This window comes from Rhinolophus sinicus, chromosome 6 (genome assembly GCF_057876585.1).
Source record: "Rhinolophus sinicus isolate RSI-liver-muscle chromosome 6, RSI-T2T, whole genome shotgun sequence".
NCBI classification, from domain to species: domain Eukaryota; kingdom Metazoa; phylum Chordata; class Mammalia; order Chiroptera; family Rhinolophidae; genus Rhinolophus; species Rhinolophus sinicus.
In genome coordinates, this window is record NC_142506.1 from 37,058,892 (window position 1) to 37,085,799 (window position 26,908).

Below are 26,908 nucleotides of genomic sequence, written 5' to 3' on the forward strand. Positions count from 1 at the left end.
TGGGGTGACAATTGTTAGTAAAATTACATAGATTTCAGGTGTACAATTCTGTATTACATCATCTATAAATCCCATTGCGTGTTCACCACCCAGAGTCAGTTCTCCTTCCATCACCATATATTTGATGCCCCTTATATATATGCCTCATCTCCCACCCCCACCCCCCTTTGGAGAAATGTCTATTGAAGTCCTTTTACCCATTTTTTAACTGGCTGGTTTATCTTTTTATTGTTGAGTGGTAAGAGTTCTTTATATATTTTGGAGAGTAGACCCTTATCAAATATATAATTGGCAAATATATTCTCCCATTCTGTAGGTTTTCTTTTTACTCTCTTGATAGTTTAAATTTGATGCACAAAAGTTTTTAATTTTGAGGAAGTCCAATTTATTTTTTCCTTTGTTGCTTGTGTTTTTTGTATCATATCTATGAATTTATTGCCAAATCCCAGGCAGTGAAGATTTACCTGTATGTTGTCTTCTAAGAGTTTCATGATTTTAGCTCTTATATTTAGGTCCTTCATCCATTTTGAGTTCATTTTTGTATATGGTATTAGATAAGGTTCCAAATTCATTCTTTTGCATATAGCCAGTTATCCCAGCACCATTTATCGAAGAGATTATTCTTTCCCTATCAAATAGCCTTGACACCCTTGTTGAAAATCAATTCAGTTTATACGAGTATGTTAAGGTTTATTTCTGGACTCTTAATTCTATTCCATTGGGTCTACATGTTTACATTTATGCCATTACTAGTTTTGATTACTGGAGTTTTACAGTAAGTTTTAAAATTTGGAATGTTTGTCCTCCGAACTTGTTCTTTTTGAAGATTATTTTGACGATTTGGGGCTCCTCTGCAATTCTGTATTAATTTGAGGATCATATTTTCCATTTCTGAAAAAAAAACTATTAGAATTATGATAGGGATTACATTAAATCTATAGATCACTTTGGGTAACATTGTGATCTTAACAATATTAAGTTTTCTAATCCATAAACATGGATGTCTTTCCATTTATTTGAGTCTTAATTTTTTCCTAGCAATATTTTGTAGTTTTCAGTGTACAAGCCTTTCACCTTCTTGGTTAGTTATTCCTTAGCTATTTTATTCTTTTGCATTATATTTTAATTGTGTGTAGATTTTTGAAAGCCGTATTGAGGAGTCACATTCAAAGCAAAGAAAACCATGTAAGAGATTCACATCTCTTATATCTCTTACCTCTGTATTAGGCGAGCTACATCTAGCTGGGAATAGCTGAATTATCAAAGTGGTGTGGTAGGGACAAGGAGAAAGAGTGAGTATGATGCCCTACAAACTATGAGAGGTGATAGATAGCCAACCAGGGATTCGGGGCTGTCCCGGAAGTCTAGTTAATACCTTCTCTCTTCTTTGACCTCTTAGACATCTTTCTGCCCTCTCACTCATAGCTGATGATCTCAGTGAGACAACAGAAACCATTAAAAAGGAACTCCCTCATTTCCACATACTAAGTCATTATTCCTATCTGTATGTGCACCCATGGACTCCTTTCCCCTTGTTACCAGGGAGCAGGTGTTTTTTTCTAGCAAAGGTCACTTTCTACCTGGGTTCCCTGCCCACATACTCAATACTTTGCTGCCTCAGATATCCCCTTTCTCTCTTCTTCATCACTGTTTCTCGCTCCATTGCTTCATTCCTGTCAGTCTACACACTCTGTATAACATTTATGCCATTTATGCCCCCATCTTAAAAACACTCTCTCTTGACCCCATGTTCCCCTCGAACAACCACCTAATTTCTCTGTTCTATGCAACACATTTCTTGGAAGAGATGTTTATACAAGTTTTTCTCTACTCCTCAATTTTTATTAATCTTTTAAAATTTTACTTAATATATATACATGGAAATAGATTCCCTCTATTTCTGTACCTTAGCCATCAAGCTCCCCTCCCAGGAGGCAACAACTATTCTCAGTTTCTTGCATAATTCCTTCAGAGATAGTCTATAAATTCAAATATACATATAGTATATATGAGCAACACAAATAGTGAATCCTAATGTAAGCCACGGACTTTTGTTAATAATAATATGTCAATACTGGTTCAATTATAATAAATGCACCACATCAATACAAGATATTAATAATAAAGGAATCCTTGAACAGGAGAAAAATGGAATATATGGGAGCTCTGAATTATCTGGTCAATTACCTGGAACACTAAAACTACTCTAAAAAATAGTCTATTAGTTAAAAAAATAGCTATCGCACACTACTCTTGGGTCAAAATGAAAATCAAAGCTAAGAAAATCAGACTATGTAAAATATATGAACAATAGAAGCACTACAAGGTATATTAACAGTTAAAGCAGAACCTAGGTGAAAGTTGGTAGAGATGAATATATATAGTAATAAATAAGATATATGAATATAAATAACTTAAGCATCACTATAGAAGTTAAAGCAGAAGGAATTAGTAAATTCCAAAGCAGAAAGTAAAGAATCAGAAAATAGAAAAATGCTGGAAATAATAAATATGAACACAAGAACTGGTTCTTTGAAAAAACAAATAGTAAAAGAGACAAACTATTAGTTAACCGGAAACTGGTGGCTGAGGAAAGGGTGGATGGGACATTTACTTTAAAAATTAAAAATGAATTCATTATTAAATATTTGAGACATATCAAAAGGCACAGACAATAATGTAAGACACAACTGTGAAACCACCACCAACCTGAAGAACAAAATATTACCAAAGCATCTGAAGCCCCTGTGCACTTCTCAATTACATCTCCCTCCAGTTCACCACTATCTTGAAATTTTAGTGTTTATCATTCCAATGCATTTCTTTATAATTTTAAAACATATATGCCCCTAAAAATTTATGTAATTTTGCATGTTTTTAACTATATAAAGGTGATTTTACACTATTCTTCAACCTGTTTGCTTAACCCTGTTTTATAGATTATCCACGTTAGTAGATATAGCACTAGTTCACTCCTTCTACCTGCTGTATACAATAACCACATTGTATAAATGTACCAAGGTTTACTTATTATTCTTGTTAAAGACAAGTTTACAGCTTTTTTGCAATATAGTGTTGCCATGTACATTCTTGTATCTGTAGGTATATCTTTGGGCACGAGTGCAAGAATTTTCCTAGAAGTGAGGTAGGCACGTGTAATTTCATTAAATAATTCCTAATTGCTCTCCCAAGCACTCGTGTCTATATAGACTACCAAATAGTTGCAGTTGCTGCAATGCTCAACAGGGAGACAGGGCGACTTTTCACTCTACATTTTGATGTTGATGGCATTTCACGTTATACAATTTCTTGAATTTTTATTTCAACTTATCCTCACAAAAAGCCTGTGGGTTGGGTATTATTATTTACATTTTGAAGATGAGAAAAAAATCTCTTCGTTGTAAGACGTTTCTTTTCTTCTTTTTAAAGAAGTGTCTTACTATTCAACTTAGATAATTGCACTTTTTTCATGCCAGTCTTGGAAAGACTGTCTGCTTGCTGGCGGTTTCACTGGGAATCCAGAGCCGGGCAGCTTCCCCCGCCCCTCCACCTCTTCAAAACCTGCTCGGCACTCCGCCACTCCGAGGCCATTGTGGCTTTGTAACGCGGTAGAATAACAGAGTTTGGACCACTGGAGTCGCCGTAGTCCTCTCCTCTTCTCCCTCCACCTCTTCGGTGCTTCGAGGGAGCCCTCCGCCGCGCTGGAGTAGGCGGGGCCGGCGACTTCGCGAAGTACCGCGCTTCGGGATAGGCCAAGGCTGGAGGCACTAGCGCTCCGGTCTCCGGAAGTGCTGCTGTCTCTCTCTGTCTCTGTCTCTGTCTCTGTGTCTCTGTCTCTGTCTCTGTGTCTCTGTCTCTGTCTCTCTCTGTCTCTGTCTCCTGAGCCGCAGTCGCCGAGGTAGGACGGCTGTCCCGGAAGTCCTCCCCCTTCCCCCTCCCGTGGCAAACATGGCGGTGGACTCAGCGATGGAGCTGTTATTTTTAGATACTTTTAAACACCCGAACGCTGAGGTAAGTCTTCACTATTTGATTCTGACCCTGCTTCTAGACTTTGGTACCCTTACAAAAAAATCCTTAGGCGTGCTTCCACTTTTCTTCCTGCCGGTTGCCGCTTTAATTCCTCACATACACCCCCCACCCTCCCAGCAGGGTGTGGGTACTGCGTCTGAGGGAGGGCAGCGGTGGCCCCCACATTTCTCTGCGTTGTTACCTCAGGCTCCCGCCTCTTTGGTTGAGGTGGCTGCTTTGCTTGTTTTGCTCTCCCCCTTCCCCCTTCAGCGTTGGGCGTTGAAATGATCTTGGTTCTCAGGTGTACCTCAGGTGGTGTTTGGGAGGGGTCCTCAGACCGCTCGTGTTTGACAGTAGTGCAGGTGACCGATCAGGTCACGTTGGCTTCGTGGTTCCTAACTCTCTTCTACTAGGTCTCTTTCGTAACGGGAGGTGGGTTGCCCAGATGTGGCACTCACTCGGTTTAGGATTGCGGCGTTTTCCAGTTTGCCCTGAAACTTTAATGCTTATCTCCTGGAAAGATTTCACTCATTAGGACATGAAATACTTACATGGAACGGCTTTTGCGTGGAGAATACCTGCGAGGAGGGGAAAATTGAGAGAATTGTAGTGAGACTATAAAGCACTGTAGTATTGTCGTTTTGACGGGCGAGGGTGGGAAATTGTGGAGTAATCGTTCGGTAATAACCTGAGCGGCCCTAAACATATATGACTGGCTCTGCGGTATGTAAATTGAACGTAGCTAAATAACTATGGGTTCTCGAAAGCCGGTCAAAAATGAACATTAAGAAAGTCCACAGAGAAATTAAAGAAACCTCAGAACCCACATTTTCCTTCAGTGTATACTTAATCATTTTAGAGAACTATTCTTTCCTTGGAGATAGTGATAATAGTTGTATCTTAATGCTTTACTTGACAAAATAAAAAGATGTCAACGTTGGTCTTCTAATTACTTTAATGGGTGGTTTATAGGTGTATAAAAATAAGATGTTTGGCAACTTTAGCATGTCTTACTAACAACGAATTAATTTGTTGTCTCGCATTTCATGTAGGTCAATCAGCTCTTGTTCAATGCCCATACTTTTCTGGCTGTAATTCCACCTAGGCTTTAGAAAACTCACAATGGAGGCAGTAGTTGGATCAGAACAAACCTATCATGTATACAGAAATAGAGAACAGTTAAAAATGAAAGAAAGAAGCATATGATGAATTAGTAGTATTTTAGTTTAGGAAAATTAGCATTCATTCACTTATGTATTTAAGAATCTGGTATTTCTTTATTCATTCTTAGACAAACATTGAGGACCATGAGAGGATAGGAACAGTAGTGAATACCTTCTTCTGGCAATGTTTGGGGAAGGCTTAGTAGAGATCACATTTGAACTGAGTCCTGAAGGAGAAGTGGGAATTTATAGGGGGATATGGATTTAAAAAAAAAAAAAAATTTCAGTTCTAGATCCTGATTTCCTGGGAATTTTACCTGTATCTGAAGGCTATTTTTAAAAATTTATTATTTTATTTTATTTTTCAATTACAGTTGGCAGTTTATTTTATATTTGTTTTAGGTGTACAGTATAGTGGTTGGACATTTACATAATTTATGACGTGATCCTCCCAATTTGTCTCGTATCCACTTGGCACTATACGTAGTTATTACAATATTATTTATTGACTTGTGAGGGATATGGATTACTGAGGTGTTTTGTTTTAAAGGAGTTTATAACTAAGTATTGGAGAGTAGGTCTACAACATGATTCAAGTTAGAATGTGATGAGTGCATAAAGAGATAGAATGCCCATCACTTTCTGACATACTAGGACCCCAGTTGGTATTTATTTAGCCTCCTTTTGTTGGTACAAATAAAGGCTATGTGATTTCCGAGGAGAGAGAGAGATCTTTATTTGAGAGCATTAGGAAAGACTTCCTCAAGGCAGTTGGCATCTGAACTTGGTCTTCGGTGGAAGAGAATATGTTCCACAGTAGTAAACAGGAAAGGAGGATATTCTTTTGGAATAGTCAGTCTTCTGTAGTGTATGTGAAAGTAGCAGTGTGAAGTGAAAGATGGTTTGAAGCCAGGTCATAGAATTCCTTGAATGCTCAATAGAGGAGTACAGACTTTATTTTGTAGGAAATGGGTAGTTTTTGAGCAGAGTTCAGTTTTGGACTTGCTGAATTTGTAGTGCCAGAGGAACATTCAAACGGAGATATCCAGTTGGCAGTTTGAATAGTGGTTTGGGGCTCAGGAGAGAGGTCCAAGGTGGAGATAAGGATTTGAAGTTGACTTCTGGCAGTGGATGAAAGTCTTATTTTTTGTAATTTTATTTATTGTACTTAGCTACTCTGCTCTACTTCCCTTTCCCATTTTGCCCTCTCGACATGGTGAACTGTGCTTACGATTACTTGACCCTTCCAAGTTCTTGTTTGCTTTCCTTTTGTGCATGTTTCTTCCTTTGCCTGGAAAGCTCTTCCTTTTCTTTCTCTTCCACTGATTCTTGTTTTCCTTGCAGACTTAACTAGCTCAGGTGCTACTTCCCAGACACTCTTTCCCCCCCATAAATATTTGCCCACAATCAGAGTTAGGTAAATACTTCTCTGAATTTTCAGTTTCCTGTGTGAGTCTGTGCTATAGCAATTTATCTATTTGTCTACCCCAATAGATTGTTCCTTAATGGCAGAGACTATGTCTTGTCTTTGTATCCACAGGACCTAGCATACCTTGGAACATAATATATTTTTAATAAATGTTTAGAAATAATTGTTCAGTAAAAGTTGTAGTGCCTAATACAGAAACTCTTCTACTTACAAGCAGAATATTTTAAAAGGCTGTTTGTAAAACCTTAAGTTCATTTTTGTAGGTCCACAATGACTATACCCTAATTACTACTAATACCATTAATTAATTAATTAATTAATTGAAGGCATGGTGGAGGAGGATAGAATTGGTAAACTTTTGTTCTAAAGTTCCTTTGTACATATTAATGAGACTTGATAGCCATGTACCAAGGAACTTCTATGTATAGTCATGAGCTGCATAACGACATTTAATTCAACAATGAACTGGGTATATGACAGCGGTCCCATAGATTATAATGGAGCTGAAAATTTCCTATTGTCTAGTATCATAGCTGTTGTAATGTCCTAGTGTAACTCATTACTCACGCGTTTGTGGTAACACTGATGTAAACAGACCTACTGTGCTGCCAATCATATGAAAGTTTAGCACTTAAAATTATGTATAGTATATAATACTTGGTAATAATAAATGACTGTGTTACTGGTTTATGTATTTATGATACTGTACACATTTTAGGAAAGACTTTCTAATTTGAACAGTTTTTTGGTCTGTTGATATGCATGATATTCTTCTCAGCTTCAAGAGAGGCTCAAGATTTGGTCTTTCTAGATGCAAATAGCACGAACCATTCTTCTCATTGTGAACTTTGACCACTAGATAATGATGGCTGGCTGAACTGCTAAGAAAAGCAGTCCAAAAGCAGTGTGAAATTTTCTTTTTAAATTATTGATCACAAGAGCTTCATTTGTTTGATTCTGTGTCATATAATACAAAAAAATAAGTATACACTAAATGTATGCTATCCATTTTTTTTATTATGATAAACTCTTTAGTTTGTGGATTTTTCTTTTTTTAAAATCTCAGAGAGGGTTTACCTCAACTATTCAATACCTAAATTGCTTCCCTTGATCTTTTGATTAGTTGGTATGTTTGGTAGGTTAAGTTAATTTAAGTACAGATCCACAATCCATTATCTGAATTCCATATTTAGAAATCAGGAATTCTAAAATGGCAGAAAACCTACCCTGAATTCATTTGGCCATGCAATCTGATTTGAACTGACATGATGGTAGTTAATGATCTTTATTTATAGTGGGAATGTTTGTTTATACATGTAACTGCAGAAATATTGTTTTCGTTACAAGATACATGTGACTGCCTCAGAAACCATTGTGTTAAGTATTATAATACATAGTATTTGTATCATATTACCTTTCTAAAAATCTAAAAAGTTAGGATTCTAAAAGGCATCTGGCTCTAGAGGTTTCCAATAAGGGATTGTAGGTCTGTATTGGCCTAAGCAGAACATCAGGGAGGTAAATTGCAGAAAATATTATTACACAAATGGAGAGATTTAACTAGGTATATTTTATCTTCAGCTATTTTAAAAAAGAGTGCTTTATGCAGCGTTGTAAATAATATAATAGCACTGTTTTAAAGATACAGAGTTTAAGGTTATTTGTGACATTCTGAATGCAACAAATTGAAACTGAGTAAATTTTGAATAGACAAAGTGTTTGCTTACAGTATGTCTCTCTCTCCCCCCTTTTTAAAGCAAAGTTCTCATATAGATGTGGTTCGTTTTCCATGTGTGGTTTATATCAATGAAGTCCGAGTCATACCCCCAGGAGTAAGAGCCCATAGCAGCCTGCCTGACAATAGAGCATATGGGTAAGTCAGCATTCTTTTTAAAAGTATTGTGACTGAAGATTGTCCCAGAAACATATTCTTAAATGAAAAATTTTAAGGTAATATTTTGTAAGTAAAAAAAAACAAAACCCTAAAACTTTATTCAGTTATAGTTATGTTGCATTATAAATTAACTCTAGGTGTTCTATATAATCTACATACCATTATAAACTTAAAAAGAGTAATTATTTGATCTAAGTACTAGATTAAATTTTTCTTTCTTTATTCCTTTTTTATTTAATTAATGGAAGTAGGTTTATATTTGCCAAAATATTCTAGGGTGGCATAATATAGTAGATAAGTATTTTTAACCTTTTTCCTTGAAAATAAATAAGAATGTCTGAATATTTAGAAGTATATCTTTTATTATATTATTACATTTTAATTACACTGTTTTATAGTAATAAGTATTTATGACTTATTTATGATCTTTTAAACAGATACGTGTGTCTTTTAAAAATAGTATCTTCACATTAGCTATTAGTTGTACTTAGCAAGTTGTTATTTGATGCTTTAGCTTTCTTAGGCTCTGTGGCAAAATGTAAGACATGGTCACTGACATGGAGTTATTGATAACTATAAAAACTAACATAAAACAGGAATTTGATATTGGTTGTAACTTGAATAATCATTTTCTTTTGATTTTAATTACATGAATTGAAGATATAAACTAAGATTTGGTTGTGGAAACATGAATATATATGTAATAAATATATCTATGTGAGTTTTTATTTTTAGCGTATAGCCTAGGTTTTAATCTTATGTATCAGTACCACATTTCATTATGTGCATGCTGTGATAGCTCATTTTCTGTTACGTGAAAGAGTTAAATCAGCTATTTAGTGTTGAGTGTTGTGGTACAAAGTTAAGCACTCATCTCTTTATAATTGTGAAAAGTAGTTGGTTATTTATAGAATTAGATAAAAAAATCTTCAAATATTTTTAGGTCATTCAAAAGTAAAACAAAAGCAGTAAGAATGTTTAATGTTTATAATGATAAATCATTATGATTGACTTCATATCTTTTTTCCATGTTTAAGGAAATAAAAACTCACGTTTTCCTATAATTTCTTCCTACTTTTCCTATAAACGGAGATGTGTATAGAATGGGAAAGATGGAGTAATTTTAGTGTATCCAGCAGTTTTCTCTAATTGTACTGCTTTTGGTCCAGAAAGGTCTATTAGCTATGGCTACATAACAAAAATACAGCAAATTTCGCAGCCTAAAACAGTAAAACATTTATTATCTCACACTGTTTCTGAGGGTAAGGAACCTGGTAGCATCCACGTTGGCTCAAGTTTCCTCTTGAGGTTATAGCCAAGATACGGGCCCGGCTGCAGTCTCAGATTTGACTGAGGTTGGAGATTTTGCTTAGAATTAGAAGCTCACTCACATGGCTGTTGGCTGGAGACTTCAGTTCCATGTCAGGAGATCTTACATGGAGTGCTCATGTTACAACATGGATTCCTCTAGAGTGAGTGATCCAAGAGGGAGAGACCCTACCCAAAAATGGAAGCCACAGTCAGTGTTTTATAACTTACTATCAGAAGTGACATGCTGTCACTTTTATTATATTATTATATTATATTTTATTATATATATATTGGTTACATATTCTACTGGTACAGTGTGGGAGGGAACTATATAAGGAGGTGAATATCAGGATCTTTGGGGGCCATTTTGGAGGCCAGCTACCACAGCAGGCCAAATGAATCTCTACTAATAGCTAGTTGCAATGGGTAAGAGTATTTGTTACATTTTCCCTCTTATCTCGCTCTTTTATCTTAGCCATTCTTGGGGGTGAATGGCTGTTCGTGTTTTAATAATTCCAAATATGAAATTGTCAGAAACAACGTTATACACAATATGTGACAAAAAAATAAAGTATTGATTCAGTAACAAAGATGTAAGATGTCAGGAAGCCTGACATCTCAAGGTTGAAAGTAATGTTAGAGATCAAATGATATTTGTGAAGCATACTTTAAAGTTTTTCTCATTATAAAATTCAGAAATGTAATTAAAATCTCGTAATCCCTCCATACTGAGAGAATCCTAACATTTGATCCTAACATTTTAAAATATATATTGTGTATTTGTGTATGTTTAGTTGTTTTTGTAACTATTATACCTTATGCAAAGTTAGGTTTGAGTCAACAAGTTTTAAGATGAAAGTCTAGTACAGTCATATTACCATTGATTCTTTAAATTGCCTTTCAGTGACCAGGACCTGAATCTTTGGTACATCAAAAGTAAAGAATTTACATTTCAGACCTTTTCCTTTTCTTTGAGATATTGGAGGCCAGGGTCTAGTTTGAAGAACAAGGATGGGAGGGAGAGACTAGAGTTGTTGAGCACATAATAGTTGAATTCGGGTAAGGTAAATGTATGGTGCTACTCTGACGCCATTGTATACTGTTCTGTCTGTTCCTTTATTTCATTTAACATTCTGTCAGGAATACTTTCACATCATTCACTTTTATTTGAAAATGTGATTTCTAATGGCTGCATAATCTAATGAATGACTTACAAGGTTGGACAATTAAGTTTGCGAACTCATCCTAGAAAAAATGCTGCATACCTCATTGCTGAATATCGCTGTGGTCACCTTCGAAGTACTCCTGTTGGGAACCTATGTACTGACACCAGCGTCTAGTCCACCCTTCAAAGCAATTGTGGAACTCTTTTTCTAGAATGGCCATCAGAGCTGTCATCATATCACCCTTGACGTCCTGAATGTCTTTAAAATGTCTTCCTTTGAATATTTCCTTTATCTTCGGGTAAAGAAAGAAGTCATTGGGGGCTAGATCAAGTGAGTCAGGAGGGTGTTCCAATACAGTTATTTGTTTACTGGCTAAAAACTCCCTCACAGACAGTGCCAGGTGAGCTGGTGCATTGTCGTGATGCAAGAGCCATGAATTGTTGGCAAAAAGTTTGGGTTGTCTAACTTTTTCACGCAGCCTTTTCAGCACTTCCAAATAGTAAACTTGGTTAACTGTTTGTCCAATTGGTATAAATTCATAATGAATAATCACTCTGATATCAAAAAGTTAGCAACATCATTGCAACAAGTTCGGGAACTTAATTGTCAGACCTCGTATTGTAATTTATTTGGCTAGTTCCTCATGTGGGGACCATTAGATGGTTTTTAGTTTTCAAATAGCAAGTAATAGTATCATGGACATCCTCTTGAAAGAAATCTTGGTTTGCATGTCAGTGTTTCCATAGAAACACTTTCTAGAAAAAAGTATTTCGGGATCAAATGGTGTGAACGTTTTCACAGTCTCCTGAATTTTATTGCCATATTGTCTTTCAGAATGATTATACACCTGTTTGTACGCCTACCAGAAGTGCATGAGGGAACCTCTATGATAGTACTTTGGGCATTACACTTTTTACCATTTGGATTTTTTATAAATAGCAAAGCATGCAATGTTTAAAATCAAGATTTTAGTTGAGCCTAGGGAATTTCAGCTAAAAGTGAAATATATGTCAAGTGTAGCAAGATTTCATTCTAATGTGAATTAAATAGGCTTTAATCTTTATATAAATCTACCAAAAAAACGAAAATATTTGTGTAAATTGTGGCTATATAAATTTCAGTTTAGGGTTTAAGTCACAGTTTAGTGCTCTGATGCTAAAATTATTATAGTTTTGTATTAATGTGAATTAAGTGGAAATCAAATTGTAATTGTAATATACAACTTGAAGTTAACTTCTGATTCTTTTTGCTAATGAAAGAAAATGATGTAAAGAATTATAAAATTTGATATCACAATTAATTAGAATTTACCTTTAAACTACATTAAAATTTTTAAATTTTTAGGTGATTTAGAATGGTCCAAGTAGTAGGCAAATGATACTTGATGATTAAAATTGTTTCAGTAATACTCCAAGTGAATAGTTGAGAATTGGATGTGAATAAAATTACAGGAAATAATTACAATTAACTGTATATTTTTGTTATTTAAATCTTAGAACTATTATATCTTAATTCTAGAATTGATTTTAAATTTATATTTTGTTGTTTGTTTTAATTTAGGGACTGTTTATTGCAAAGGCTGATGTTCCATCTTTGTTTCGTTCACAGGGAGACATCTCCGCACACATTTCAATTAGACTTATTCTTTAACAATGTAAGCAAACCAAGTGCCCCAGTTTTCGATAGGTTGGGAAGGTATGTACCTACTGGGTAATTTCACCAGAAACTCATGAGTTAGTAAGGAAACCTTTTTATTCTTTAGTTGGAAGAAAGGATATATGTGGTGATAGACCGAAGACCTCAGGGTTTAATTTTATCAATTGGCGGTATTAAAGAAATGTCAAGCTCCTAAGAAGATGTTGAGTTTATTTACAAAACAGAATTTTAAATGTGTTAAACATTAGCCATTTTTTGTTTGCTTCTTATGGGTGCTCTGATGCTAAAATTATTAGCTTCTTATGGGTGTATGCATTTCTTGTACATATCACATGATTTTATAATAACCTAATTTGGAAAAGATTGCTTTTTGATTCTTAAAACTATATAAACATGTTGAGAGCTAATGTTTTATCTGTGTCTTTTATATTATACAACTGCGTAATTTAAAATTCCATAGTTACGGTTTGTAAAATGAGAATTTTGTTAATAGATACCTCCGTTTTGGATTGTTTAACACATGCTAGGTATTACTAAAACTAGTTGTTTTGATAGCTACAGAATAATTCACCATTAAGTGGGTTTATGTCAAATTCATTCGTAAAATAAAAATTTTTAAAAGGCAGCTTAAAAATGGAAAAATTTCTGTCCCTATCAGGGATTAAGTTTTTTTAGACATCACTTCTTTCATTGATTCTTCATTCATTTATTATTAAATTATACTGATAATTTAACTGTTTAAAAAATAAAGGGAACCTAGATAATCTGAAGCAGCTAATTTTTAATGTTATACAATGTTTTTCTTATGCTATTACGTGCTTGATAAAAATAGGTGTTTTTCTTCAACTTTGGTCCCAGTATAGTACGTTTTTTGAAAATTGTAATGCATGGTTCTCTACTCTGGCTGTGTATTAGTATTACTTGGGGGGGATTTTATAAAAATACTGATATCTACACTCACCCCAAATGAATTATATCAGACTCGCTGGGGGGGTTTGGTTTTATACTTTTTAAAATAACATGGGGGGGCAAATTTAACTCAAACTTTGCACTTCATTAAATCAGAAACGAATCTAGAAGGACTTCTTTATGAACTGTGGTGTTCGCTGTTTGTGCCTATATATTTATTCCTACTCTTTTGGCAGCCTGGAATATGATGAGAATACTTCCATCATCTTCAGACCCAACTCGAAGGTAATAACAGAAATCAGTTTTCAACTTGTTACTACTGCTTATTTTCACCTCCATTCAGAGTTTTTGATCCAAATAAACCAGTGATGCAGAATGTCAGCTTATTTGGTTCTAGTTCTGCAGAATAGCATCATTTTTCTGATTCCTCTTGTATCCAGAAGTGGTTTATTTATTTATTTATTTTTAAAATAAATTTTATTGGGGAATATTAGGGAACAGTGTATTTCTCCAGGGCTCATCAGCTCCAAGTTGCTGTCCTTCAATCTAGTGTGGAGGGCGCAGCTCAGCTCCAAGTGCAGTTGCCGTTTTTAATCTTTAGTTACAGGGGGCACAGCTCACCATCCCATTGAATCAGCAACCTTGTTGAGAGCTCACGCTCTAACCAACTGAGCCATCTGGCCGCCGCTCTGGAACCTCAGCGGCAGCTCGTTGTCTTCAATCTAGTTGTGGAGGGCGCAGCTCACTGGCCCATGTGGGAATCGAACTGGCAACCCTGTTCAGAGCTCATGCTCTAACCAAGTGAGCCATCTGGCTGCCCCAATCCAGAAGTGTTTTAAAATGGAGCAAAGACCTTGTAATGTCATTCTCTACCTGGAAAGCTCTTTCTTCTCATTTTATCCTTGAGTCAGGAAGAGGTCAGCATGTGTGCTTTCCCTTCATTTCATTTAGGTGGGCAAGTTCAGAACATGACAGACAGATAAATTATTAGACACTAGTGTGCCTTAGTAAAGTTTTCCTAAAAAATACATATTTCATATTTCTTCCTTTCATATCAAAAGTGTGCCTTTTTTTCTTGATGTACCAAATTCCATTCTAGAATCATCTAAAAGATCTGAATCACGGAAGATCTGAAGCCCCAAAATAATTGTGATCTAGTATAGGACTACTCAGCCTGCTATTTGTTTTTGGTGGGGTATAAGTATTTAATCCTCACTATCCTGTTTCAGCTAAAAATTACCTTCCTTCTCTCCTTATCTTCCAATGGGATTTCTATATTTTCTGTCAATGCCTGGGCATAGTCTTTGAGCCTTTCTTCTGGTCCCGTTTCCATTAACTAGAATTTGCTTGAGTTAGCAAGGAGAATAATTTCTTCCTTATTTTGCCTTTAGAAGGGGTCCTATTACCGCTTATTACTTGGTCTTTACCCAACATGGTAGATTGGAAAGATAACTCAGAAGTCAGTGCTTTGGTTTCTAGTCCAGGTTCTTCTACTGACACTCCAATTTTCTTATCGATAATATTTATTCTCATTACGTCTCATAGTTATTGTGAAGATAGAGGAATTAACGTAGATAAGTTCTGAAAAAAGTTATTTTTATAAGGAAGTATTGAGGGTTAATGGCATTGATAAAATCTTTGATCTTTTTAGGAGAAAGTTTCTTTGCAAAAACAATTTTTTTAATGCTTCTAGTTACCCTTACTTTTTTTTTTTAATTTATTTTTTAAATTTATTGGACCCTTACTTTTTAATTACAATGTGGGTACATAAGATACACCTTTATGTCGAGTTGGACATGCAAAGAATGTTACACAATTTTTTTGATTATATAAATCTTGAGGCTGATGTCTCCATGACCTCTGTACTACTGGGATTTAATTCATTAATTAGTAGTAATTCCCGTTTAGTTTCATTCCCATTTCTCTTCTCTTGGTTAGGAATCTGGTTATGCTTTTTGAACAGGGATAAAATAAAGGACTGGGGAGATGTATCCTTGAGATTTAAGTATGGTAACTCTGGAGAGCCGTATAAAAGCTGTGCCTCTGGGTGAATTTCCACCAATACTGACCTTTGCGTTTTCAGCACACTTTTAAAAATCTTAGTTGAACCACAAAGTAATTTAATATCAGTTTACTTCTGGCATATTAAAATATTAAATTGAAGATATTTTCCACTCACAAATCAGGTGAATACTGATGGTTTGGTGCTAAGAGGCTGGTACAACTGTCTGACACTGGCAATATATGGATCAGTGGACAGAGTGATAAGTCATGACAGAGACTCTCCACCACCACCACCTCCACCTCCTCCTCCTCCTCAGCCACAGTCAAGTTTGAAAAGGAATCCAAAACATGGTGAGAATTTTAAATTTGCTTTTGTCAGTGACACATGTTGGTTAGAACAGGAAAAGGGAACTCAAAGAGCTCTTCTGTCTTTTGAACATTGTATAAGACTTCAGAAGGCATCTGTCAATCTCCTATTCTTTCCTGTAAGAGTTTCTTTTTATGTTGAAGTGGTTACATTTTATTTCCTTTTTCTACTTTCCTAGAATGCTTTTTAAATTGACCTGAGATGTGTCTGTTTTGTTTGTTTTTAACTGGGGAATATTGGGGAGCAGTGTGTTTTTCCAGCACCCACGAGTCGTTGTCCTTCAATCTAGTTGTGGAGGGTGCAGCTCAGCTCCAAGTCCAGTCGCTGTTTTCAATCTTAGTTGTAGGGGGTGCAGCCCACCTGAGTTGTAGGGGGCACAGCCCACCATCCCATGTGACAATTGAACCGGCAACCTTGTTGTTAAGAGTTCCCACACTCTAACCGACTGAGCCATCTGGCCTCCCCTGAGATGTGTTTTTTAAAATTTCAATATGTAAATGATAATGTAATCCAATGGTTATTATTGTTTACTATCAAAGTTGTCTCTAAAATAATTGAAGAATAGGCAGTAAGTTTGGTATTACTATTTTTTGTTTATTTTATTTTTTTATTGTTTTAAAATTAGTTTCAGGTGCACAAAACAATGTAATAGACATTTATCATTTATGTCCCTCACACTGTGTCAACCCCCCTTCCCCCATCCACTATCCCTCTAACATCGCACACAGCCATTACATTTCCACCGTCTCTATTCCTAATGCTGTACTCCGCTTCTTGTAACTATATACACACATATGTATGTGTGTATGCATATATATATATATATACATAAACTTGTAGTTGACCTTCATTATTGTTCAGCTTCAGCTTCAGGTGTACAGTGCAGTGATCAGGCATCTACATCTTCCCTGAGGTGGTCTCCCTAACGAGACAAGTGTCCATCGGATACCCTACAAAATCTTTACAACATTATTGATTACATTCCCCAAATTAACTTACGTAACCCTGTGGCAATCTTGTGGTTACTGACTGTGTTTTCTAATCCCCCCACCTTCCCCCTTATCCCCACACCCCCTCCCATCTAGCAACCCTCAGTTTTTCCTCTATGTCTCTGAAACTGTTTCTGATTAGTTCATTCATTTATTCTTTTCTTTAGATTCCACATATAAGTGAGATCATATGGTATTTGTCTTTCTTTGTCTGACTTATTTCACTTAACATAATGTTCTCTAGGTCCATCCATAATTGTTGCAAATGGTAAGATTTCTTTCTTCTTTATGGCTGCGTAATACTCCATTGTATAAATGTACCACAGTTTCTTAACCCATTCATCTACCGATGGCCATTTCGGTTGTTTCCATGTCTTGGCTATTGTGTATAATGCTGCAATAAACATAAGGGTGCATACATTTTTTTGAATTAGAGTTTTGGATTTCTCCAGATAGATGCCTAGGAGTGGAATTGCTGGATCATAAGGTAGTTCCATTTAAAGATGTTTGAGATGTCTCCATACTGTTTTCCATAGTGGCTGCACCAATCTGCAATCCCACCAACAGTGCACAAGCGTTCCCTTTTCTCCACATCCTTGCCAGCACTCGTTGTTTGTTGATTTATTGATGATAGCCATTTTGACTGGGGTGAGGTGGCATCTCATTGTGGTTTTTATTTGCATTTCTCTAATGATTAGTCAAGTTGAACATTTTTTCATATGTCTGCTAGCCATCTGTATGTCCTCTTTAGAAAAATGTCTCTTCATGTCCTTTGCCAATTTTTTTATTGGGTTGTTTGTTTTTTTGGAGTGGTTCGAGTGATTTGATAAATTTTGGATATTAACCCCTTATTGGATATATCATTGGCAAATATCTTCTTCCATTCAGTAGGATCTCTTTATGTTTTATTGATGGTTTCCTTTGCTGTGAAAAAGCTTTTTAGTTTGATGTAATCCCACATGTTTATTTTTTCTCTTACTTCCCCCTTGCCCGAGGGGATATATCAGTAAAAATCTTTCTCCAGGTAATGTCTGTAAAGTTTCTTACTATATTTTCTTCTAGGAATTTTATGGTTTCAGATCTTACACTTAAGTCTTTAAGCCATTTTGAATTTATTTTTGTATATGGTGTAAGGAGGTGGTCCAGCTTCGTTTTTTTTGCATGTGTCTGTCCAGGTTTCCCAGCACCATTTATTGAATAGACTGTCTTTACCCCACCATAAATTCTTGCTTCCATTGTCGTAGATTAAATGACCATATAGGCATTTATTTATTTCTGTGCTCTCTATTCTGTTCCATTGATCTATGTGTCTGTGTTTATGCCAGTGTTTGGTATTATTTTTGGAATATTCATATTAATGGCATTTTTTCAGGAGTGCATTTCAAATTTGTTTAGATGTCTAAATCTTTGGTAATGCAGATTTTTCCACTTTTTGAGAACCTTTTGCCTATTAGCTGGAGATAAGAAAAAAGAGAACTCCAGTAAATTTCAGTGGCTTTCCTTGTATAAAGTAGACACCTGTACTCCTGTGTCTCAGGGTCTCTTCTCCTTACTCCATTGTTATTCACTGTAAGCTGTTGAAATGAGACTCAGGAATACATTTTGGAATTATAATTAAGGTTAGTAAGAAAAAGTATTTTATTTTACAATTAGGATTTTATGAGGTCACTAAGAAATAATATTTTGTTTTACAATTAGCATTTTATGAGCACAAATAAAATGACCGTTGTTTCTCGACATAATAGTGTGGTGTGAGCTCATTGTCTCAGTTGGTGGTCACACACTGTATTTTAATCTCTTATATCTTACCTGCTAAGCACAGTTCGTCTTTCATTTTTTTTTCTTTTAATCTATTATTTTGCTGCGCTCGTTTGTCTTTTTTATCAAACTGTGAGTTCCTTGTGGGCAGAGTGTTTTTGTGTCTCCGGTTTTTTTTTTTAAATAAAATTTAAACTAAAAAAAATAAAATGGAGTTCACTCATTTCTCTTACTCCTCACCTCCCCACATCTGGCAACCACCAGTCTGTTTTATTTATGAGCTTTGTTTAAAAAAACTTTTTTTGAAGATTTCACATGTAAGAGACCACACAGTATTTGGCTCTGACTGATTTCACTTTAGTAAAATTCCCTCATGGTCCTTCCATGTGGTTGCAAATCGCAAGATTTCATCCTTTTTTGTGGCTAAATAATATTCCATTGTATAGGTATACCACAACTTCTTTATTCATCTATCAGTGGACACTTAGGTTTCCATATCTTTGCTGTTGTAGGTAATGCTGCAGTGAATAGGGAGGTGCATATATCTTTTCAAGTTAGTGTTTTCATTTTCTTTGGATAAATATCCAGAAGAGTAATTGCTGGGTCATATGGTAGTTCTATTTTTAATTTTTTAGGAACCTTCTTACTGTTTTCCATAGTGGGGCTATAGCACTTTACATTCCTACAACAGTGCACGTCCTTTTCTCCACATCCTTGCCAACACTTGTTATTTCGAGTCTTTCTAATAAAAGCCATTCTAACAAGTGTGAGGTGGTATCTCATATTGGTTTTGATTTGCATTTCCCTGATGAGATCTTCTGCCCATTTTTTAATGGATTGGTTGTTTTTTTGCTGTTGAGTTATGTAAGCTCTTTATATATTTTGGATTTTTAGCCCCTTATCAGGTATATGATTTGCGAATAATTTCTCCCATTCAGTAAGTTGCCTTTTCATGTTGTTGAAGGCTTCCTTTGCTGTACAGAAGCTTTTTTATTTGATATAGTCTCACTTGTTCATTTTTGCTTTTGCGTTAGATTCAAAATATCACTAAGACCTATGTCAAGGAGCTTACCAACCTAGTTTTTTTTTTTTTTTTTTTTTTTTTTTTTTAGGAGTTTTATGGTTTCAGGTCTTACTTTCAAGTCTTTAATCCAAATGAGTTAATTTTTGTGTATGGTGTAAGATAGTAATACAATTTCATTCTTTGCGTTTGCCCAATTTTCCCAGCACCTTTTATTGAAAAGTCTGTACTTTCCCTTTGTATATTCTTGGCTTCTTTGTTGTAAATTAATTGATCATTTATGTGTAGATTTATTTCTGGGCTCTCTGTTCTATTCCATTGATCTGTGTATCTGTTTTTAGGCCAATATACTCTTTTTAATAACTATAGCTCCGTCATTCAGTTTGAAATCAGGGAGCGTGATACCTCTAGCTTTGTTCTTCTTTCTGAAGATTATTTTGGCTATTCTGGGTGTTTTGTAATTCCATACACATTTTAGGATTGCTTGTTCTATTTCTGTAAAAAATGCCATTGTAATTTTGATAGGGATTTCATTGAATCTGTAGATTGCTTTGTGTGGTATGGACATTTTAACAATATTATTCCAATCCATGAGCACGGAATATCTTTCCATTTATTTGTGTCTTTAGTTTCATTAATGTCTTGTAGTTTTCAGTATGCATGTCATATACCTCCTTGGTTAAGTTTATTCCTAGGTATTTTATTTTTGTATGGAAACCCAGTTGATTTTTGCATATTGATTTTTATATCCTCCAACTTGACTGAGCTCATTTATTCTAATAGTTTTTTCATGGAGTCTTTAGGGTTTTCTATTATAAATAGAAATGTATGTCATCTGCAATAGAGTTTTGCTTCTTTCCAATTTGGAGGCCTTTTGTTTCTTTTTCTTGCCCAATTGCTCTGGCTAGGACTTCCAATACAATGTTGAATAGAAGTGGTGAGAGCGAGCATCCTTGTATTGTTCCTGATCTTAGAGGAAAAGCTTTCAGCTTTTCACTGTTAAGTTGTGGGCTTATCACATATGGCCTTTATTATGTTGAGGTACATTCCCTCTGCCCCCATTTTATTGAGTTTTTAGTGTAAATGGATGTTGAATTCTGTCAAATATATCTTTTTCTGCATCTATTGGGAGGATATATGATTTTTATCCTTCATTTTGTTAGTGTTGTATTACAAAGACTGATCTGAGGGTGCTGAACCATCCTTTCATCTCTAAAATAAATCCCAGTTGATCATGGTGTATGATCCTTTTAGTGCATTGTTAAATTTGCTTCACTAATACTTTTTTGAAGATTTTTTTTTTTTTTAAGATTTTATTGGGGAAGGGGAACAGGACTTTATTGGGGAACAGTGTGCACTTTCAGGTCTTTTCTCCAAGTAAAGTTGTCCTTTCAATCTTAGTTGTGGAGGGTTCTGTTCAGCTTTAAGTTGTTGTTCTTTCAGACTTAGTTGTGGAGGGCACAGCTCAGCTCCAGGTCCAGTTGCCGTTGCTAGTTGCAGGGGACACAGCCCACCATCCATTGCAGGACTCGAGGAATCGAACCGGCAACCTTGTGGTTGAGAGGACATGCTCCAACCAACTGAGCCATCTGGGAGCTCAGTGGCAGCTCAGCTCAAGGTGTCATGTTCAATTTTAGTTGCAGGGGGCGCTGCCCACCATCCCTTGCAGGAGTCGAGGAATTGAACTGGCAACCTTGTGGTTGAGAGCCCGCCCTCCAACCAACAACTGAGCCATCCGGGAGGCAGCTCAGCTCAAGGTGCCGTGTTCAATCTTAGTTGCAGGGGGCAGAGCCCACCATCCCTTGCGGGACTCAAGGAATTGAACTGGCAACCTTGTGGTTGAGAGCCCACTGGCCCATGTGGGAATCGAACCGGCAGCCTTCGGAGTTAGCAGCACGGAGCTCTAACCACCTGAGCCACCAGGCTGGCCCCCTTTTTTTGAAGATTTTTGCACCTATATTCATCAGTGATATTGGCTTGTAATTTTCTTTTCTTCTGGCATACTTGTCTGGTTTTGGTATCAGGGTAATGATGGCCCCGTAAAATGAGTTTGGAAGTGTTTCCTCGTCTTCTATTTTTTGGAAGAGTTTGAGAAGTGTTGGTATGAATTCTTCGTACCAATATTTGGTAGTGAAGCCATCTGGTCCTGGACTTTTGTTTATTGAGAGGTTTTTCATTACTGATTCAATCTCTTACTGGTAATTGGTCTGTTCGGATTTTCTGTTTCATCATATTTCAGTCTTGGTGAGTTGTTGTTAATAGGAATTTATCCCTTCTAGGTTGTTCAGTTTGTTGGCATATAATTTTTCATAGTATTCTCTTAGGATCCTTTGTATTTCTGTGGTCAGTTGTAACATTTCCTCCTTTATTTCTGGTTTTATTCATTTGAAATCTCTGTCTTTTTTTCTTAATGAGTCTTGGTAAAGGCTTGTCCATTTTGTGTATTTTTTCAAAGAACCAGGCCTTAGTTTCATTGATCTTTTCTACTGTCTATAGTTTTATAATAGCTACTCTAAATTTTATTAAATTTACTGAGTTGTTTAAAATTGACATTTAAGCTTATTCATTATTTATGTATGTATGTTTTTAACTTATATTGATATAATTACAGCTTTATAAAATGTTGCAAAGAAATGTACTGGGAAGTTCTCTGTACTCTTCCCTAGCTTCCTCCAGTGTTAACATCTTTTATAACTATAGTACAATATCAAAACAAGAAAATTAGCTTTGGTACAATCTGTAGAGCTTGTTCAGATTTCACCAGTTATACATGCACTCATCATGTGTTTGTATTTGTGTGTGTGTGTGTGTGTGTGTGTGTTTCTGTATGCAATATTATGTCACATCTAGCCTTCCATAACTACCACGACTATCAAGATACTTGATTGTACCATCACAAGATTCCCTGAAGTTCATCCACTTTAATGCATGTATCAGTAGTTTGTTCTTTTTTGTTGCTGAATAGTGTTACATAGTATGAATATCATAATTTATTTAACTGTTCAATCATTGAAGGACATTTAGTTTTCAGTTTTTGACTTACAAATAAAGCTGTTATGAGCATTTGTGTACATCTTCCTGTAGGAAAATAAGTTCATTTCTCTGGGATAATGCTCAAGGGTATATACAGTATATTTTGGTATGTGGGAAGTCAGAAATTCTAACTTTTCCTAATATCAGTAAATGAGCAAAATTTCTCTTAGACATCAGACGGAAAAGTTAATAAATCCTAAAGATAAAAAACTCAAATGATGAACAGTATTTTTGTCATGCATTCATTTCTCTATAGTTTAATAATTTGAAAGTTCTTTTGCTGTCTAATAAAACTCTAGCTGATGGGGAGAAAGAAGATCAGTTTAATGGAAGCCCTCCAAGACCACAGCCAAGGGGACCAAGAACTCCACCAGGACCCCCTCCACCTGATGATGATGAAGATGATCCCATGCCTTTGCCAGGTACAAATAAAATCAGTGCTAGTTTTTAAACCCCTTTAGTAATGGTAATAGTGCTTTTTTAAAGAAAGAAAATTAAATGCTGAAAGAAAATTGATGAATGCTCCTCTCCCTCTTTTATCCTGTGTAGTATTTCCTTGTTGTTTTCTGTTGGCAGGTGAACTTGTTTAAAAAAAAAAAAAATCAGTTAATTCATTTGAAGCTACATCAACATTGCTTTGAAAATAAAGGGTTAATGTGCTATAGTGGTACATACAGAAGAGAACTAATAAAAACAAGCAGTATGTATTAGAAGAGATAAAAGTTACTTAGTTGCATAGTTACTTAATAAATAAAAAAAGGACTAGTTTATGGTATTAGAAAATAAAATAGTGTATTTTGTTAACTTGAACAGTGTAAAGTTGTGCAATATATACTCAATATTTTTTAAAGGCAAGCTTTTAAAAAAAAAGTGTAAGCTAGATCATTCAAAATGTCATCAAGTAATTACAGTATCCAATCCTGCTGCCTTATGTTATTTAAACCATTAAAATAATCTGTGCTTTGAGGACCTGAATAGACATTTCTCCAAAAAGGGCATAGAGATGGCCAAAAGATGCTCAACATCACTAATCATACGGGAAATGCAAATTTAAACCACAATGAGATATCACCTCACACCTGTTGAATGGTTATCATCAGTAAATCAACAAACAAGTGTTGGTGAGGATGTGGAAAAATGGGAACCCTTGTGCACTGTTAGTGGGATTGTAAATTGGTACAGCCACTGTGGAAAACAGTATGGAGGTTCCTCAAAAAATTAAAAATAGAACTACCATATGACCCAAGAGTTCCACCTCTGGGTATTTAGCTGAGGCAATCCAAAAACATTAATTTGAAAGATATGTGTACCTCCATGTTCATTTGCAGCATTATTTACAACAGCCAAGATATGGAAGCAACCTACTTGCCCATCAGTAGGCGGATGGGTAAAGAAGCAGTGGTACATATATATACAAAGGAGTATTAGTCAACCAAAGAAAAGAATGAAATCTTTTTTTTTTTTAAAGTTTATTGAGGCGACAATTGTTAGTAAAGTTACATAGGTTTCGGGTGTACAATTCTGTAATACATCATCTATTTATTACATTGTGTGTTCACCATCCAGAGTCAGTTCTCCTTCCATCACCATATATCTGATCCCTTTTACCCTCATATACCACCCCCACCCCCCCACTCTCTCGTAACCACTAAACTATTGTCTGTGTCTGTGAGTTTTTGTTTCTTCATTTGTCTGTCTTATTCCTTTGTTTTCAGTTTTATGTACCACATATCAATGAAATCACATGGTTCTTGACCTTCTGTCTGACTTATTTTGCTTACCATAATAATCTCACGATTCATCCATGTTGTCGCAAATGGCATTATTTCGTCTTCTTTTATGGCAGAATAGTATTCCATTGTGTATATATACCACCTCTTCTTTATCCGGTTTTTATCCAAAGAACACTTTGGTTTCCATGTTTTGTCCACCATAAATAAAGCTGCAATGAACATAGGAGCACATACATCTTCATGGATAAGTGTTTTCAGATGTTTTGGGTAGATACCCAGGAGAGGGATTGCTGGATTGTGCGGTAATTCTATTTGTAATTTTTTGAGGAACCTCCACACTGCCTTCCATAGAGGCTGCACCAATCTGCATTCCCACCAACAGTGTATGAGGGTTCCTTTCTCTCCAGAGCCTCTCCAACACTTGTTACTATTTGTCTTGTTGATGATAGCCATTCTGACTGGTGTGAGGTGATACCTCATTGTGGTTTTCATTTGCATTTCTCTGATGATTAGTGATGTTGAGCATTTTTTCATATGTCTATTAGCTATTTGTATATCGTCTTTGGAGAAATGTCTATTCAGGTACTCTGCCCATTTTTTAATTGGATTGTTTGTTTTTTGTTGTTGAGTTGTATGAGTTCCTTATGTATTTTGGATATTAGCCCCTTATCGGAGATGTTGTTTGCAGAAATCTTCTCCCTTTTTGTTGTTTGCCTCTTTATTTTTGTCGATGGTTTTTTTTGTCATGCATAAAAGCTTTTTAGTTGGTATTGTCCCATTCATTTATTTTAGCTTTTACTTCCCTTGCCTTTGAAGTCAGATTCATAAAATCTTCTTTGAACCCAAGGTCCATAAGTTTAGTACCTATGTTTTCTTCTATGCAGTTTATTGTTTCAGTCTTATGTTTAGGTCTTTGATCCATTTTGAGTTAATTTTGGTACACGGTGACAAATAGCAGTCTAGTTTCAAGGAATGAAATCTTAACATTTATGACAACATGGATGGACCTAGAGGTTGTTGTGCTAAGTGAAATAAGTATGACAGAGAAAGACAAATACCATATGTCTTTACTTATATGTGGAATCTAAAAAAAAACCAAAATAAATGAACCAACAAACAAACTCATAGATACAGAGAACAAATTGATGGTCAACAGATGGGAGTATGTTGGGGGATGGGTGAAAAAGGTAAAGGGATTACAGTGTACTAATTGCCAGTTATAAAAACAGTCATGTGGATGTTAAGTACAGCATAGGAAATATAGTCAATAGTATTGTAATAACCATGTGTGATGTCAGATGGGCACTAGACATATCAGGGTGAGCCCTTTGTTAGGTATATAAATGTCTAATCATTGTACACCTGCAATTAATGTAATATTATATATTAACCGTAATTGAAAAGTAAATTTGAAAAGTAATCAGTGCCTTAAATCTCAATTTTTCAGTGTCTGGTGACAAGGAAGAGGATGCTCCGCATAGAGAAGATTACTTTGAGCCCATTTCTCCTGATCGGAATTCTGTTCCCCAGGAAGGTCAGTATTCTGATGAAGGAGAAGTAGAAGAGGAACAGCAGGAAGAAGGTGATGATGATGAAGATGACGTGGATGGAGAGGACGAAGAGGATGAGGAAGAGGATGATCGACATACAGTCGATAGTATCCCTGATGAAGAAGAGGAAGAGGAAGAGGAAGAAGGTGAAGAAGATGAGGAAGGTGAAGGTGGGTTCCATTAGCTAGGACTTACTGGTTTTAAGTGCTAGAAGCTAATTTGATGTAGCTTTGAGCTATGCAAAAAAATTTATAATAAAGATAGGCCTTCAAGAAACCCAAGTTGGAATGTAATTAGGTCTCAAGACTTGGCTAGAAATGGAATCTCCATGTTTGCTTTATGTTGCTATTTTATTTTCTGTCAACTAACTTGTTTCTGTATTCACCTCACAGCTTTAATCTCTTCCTTTTTACCAACCAGCTGACCTGGCTGTATCTCAGTTCCATTTCCAATTTCCTGGGAGAGAGATTCTGTTTAGCTTATTGTGGTATTAGCTGCCTCTTGATATCATCAGATTGGCCAGGGAAGCAGGGTCATACAGTAAATACATGGTGACTAGGATTTGGTGGGCTGTTTTCAGAGTAAGGAGTGGTGTAGTAAACTGGGTATCATTCCTAAAGATGTCCACTACCTAGCTATTTTAGCAAAAAGCGACATTATTTTTAGAAATTCAGGGGGGAAAATATCAGCACAGGGATATGTGATAGCATGATGCACTCCTTTAATTAGGTTTTGCTTCCTTTGGAAGCAAAAAAGAGATTTTCAAACTATTTGACTCTTAATTTGTCGAAGAAATGCTATATAATTTTAAAGCATTTAGGCAAAATGACAGATAATCTGCCTTGGTTTTTTTCTAAAATAGTGTAGGTGAGGGTCATTCTACCTGAGAGGGAGGGTCATTTCAGTATTCCAGGGGC

General features: G+C 35.7%; 1 protein-coding gene across 2 annotated transcripts in view; it reads left to right on the forward strand.

The window, feature by feature from the left end:
* Positions 1 to 3,688: 3,688 nt before the first annotated feature.
* The window catches only part of VIRMA (vir like m6A methyltransferase associated), a 55,148-nt gene continuing 31,928 nt past the window's right edge, over positions 3,689 to 26,908 (forward strand). Inside the window, exons 1-7 of one of the 2 annotated variants that reach the window (XM_088799051.1) lie at positions 3,689 to 4,011; positions 8,358 to 8,473; positions 12,580 to 12,666; positions 13,773 to 13,821; positions 15,723 to 15,891; positions 23,008 to 23,130; positions 25,889 to 26,161. In XM_088799051.1, coding sequence (XP_088655177.1) covers positions 3,949 to 4,011; positions 8,358 to 8,473; positions 12,580 to 12,666; positions 13,773 to 13,821; positions 15,723 to 15,891; positions 23,008 to 23,130; positions 25,889 to 26,161 — 880 coding nt within the window. In that variant the 5' untranslated portion in view covers positions 3,689 to 3,948. The remainder of the gene's footprint in view (positions 4,012 to 8,357; positions 8,474 to 12,579; positions 12,667 to 13,772; positions 13,822 to 15,722; positions 15,892 to 23,007; positions 23,131 to 25,888; positions 26,162 to 26,908) is intronic. The other variant, XM_088799050.1, reaches the window with a different exon arrangement.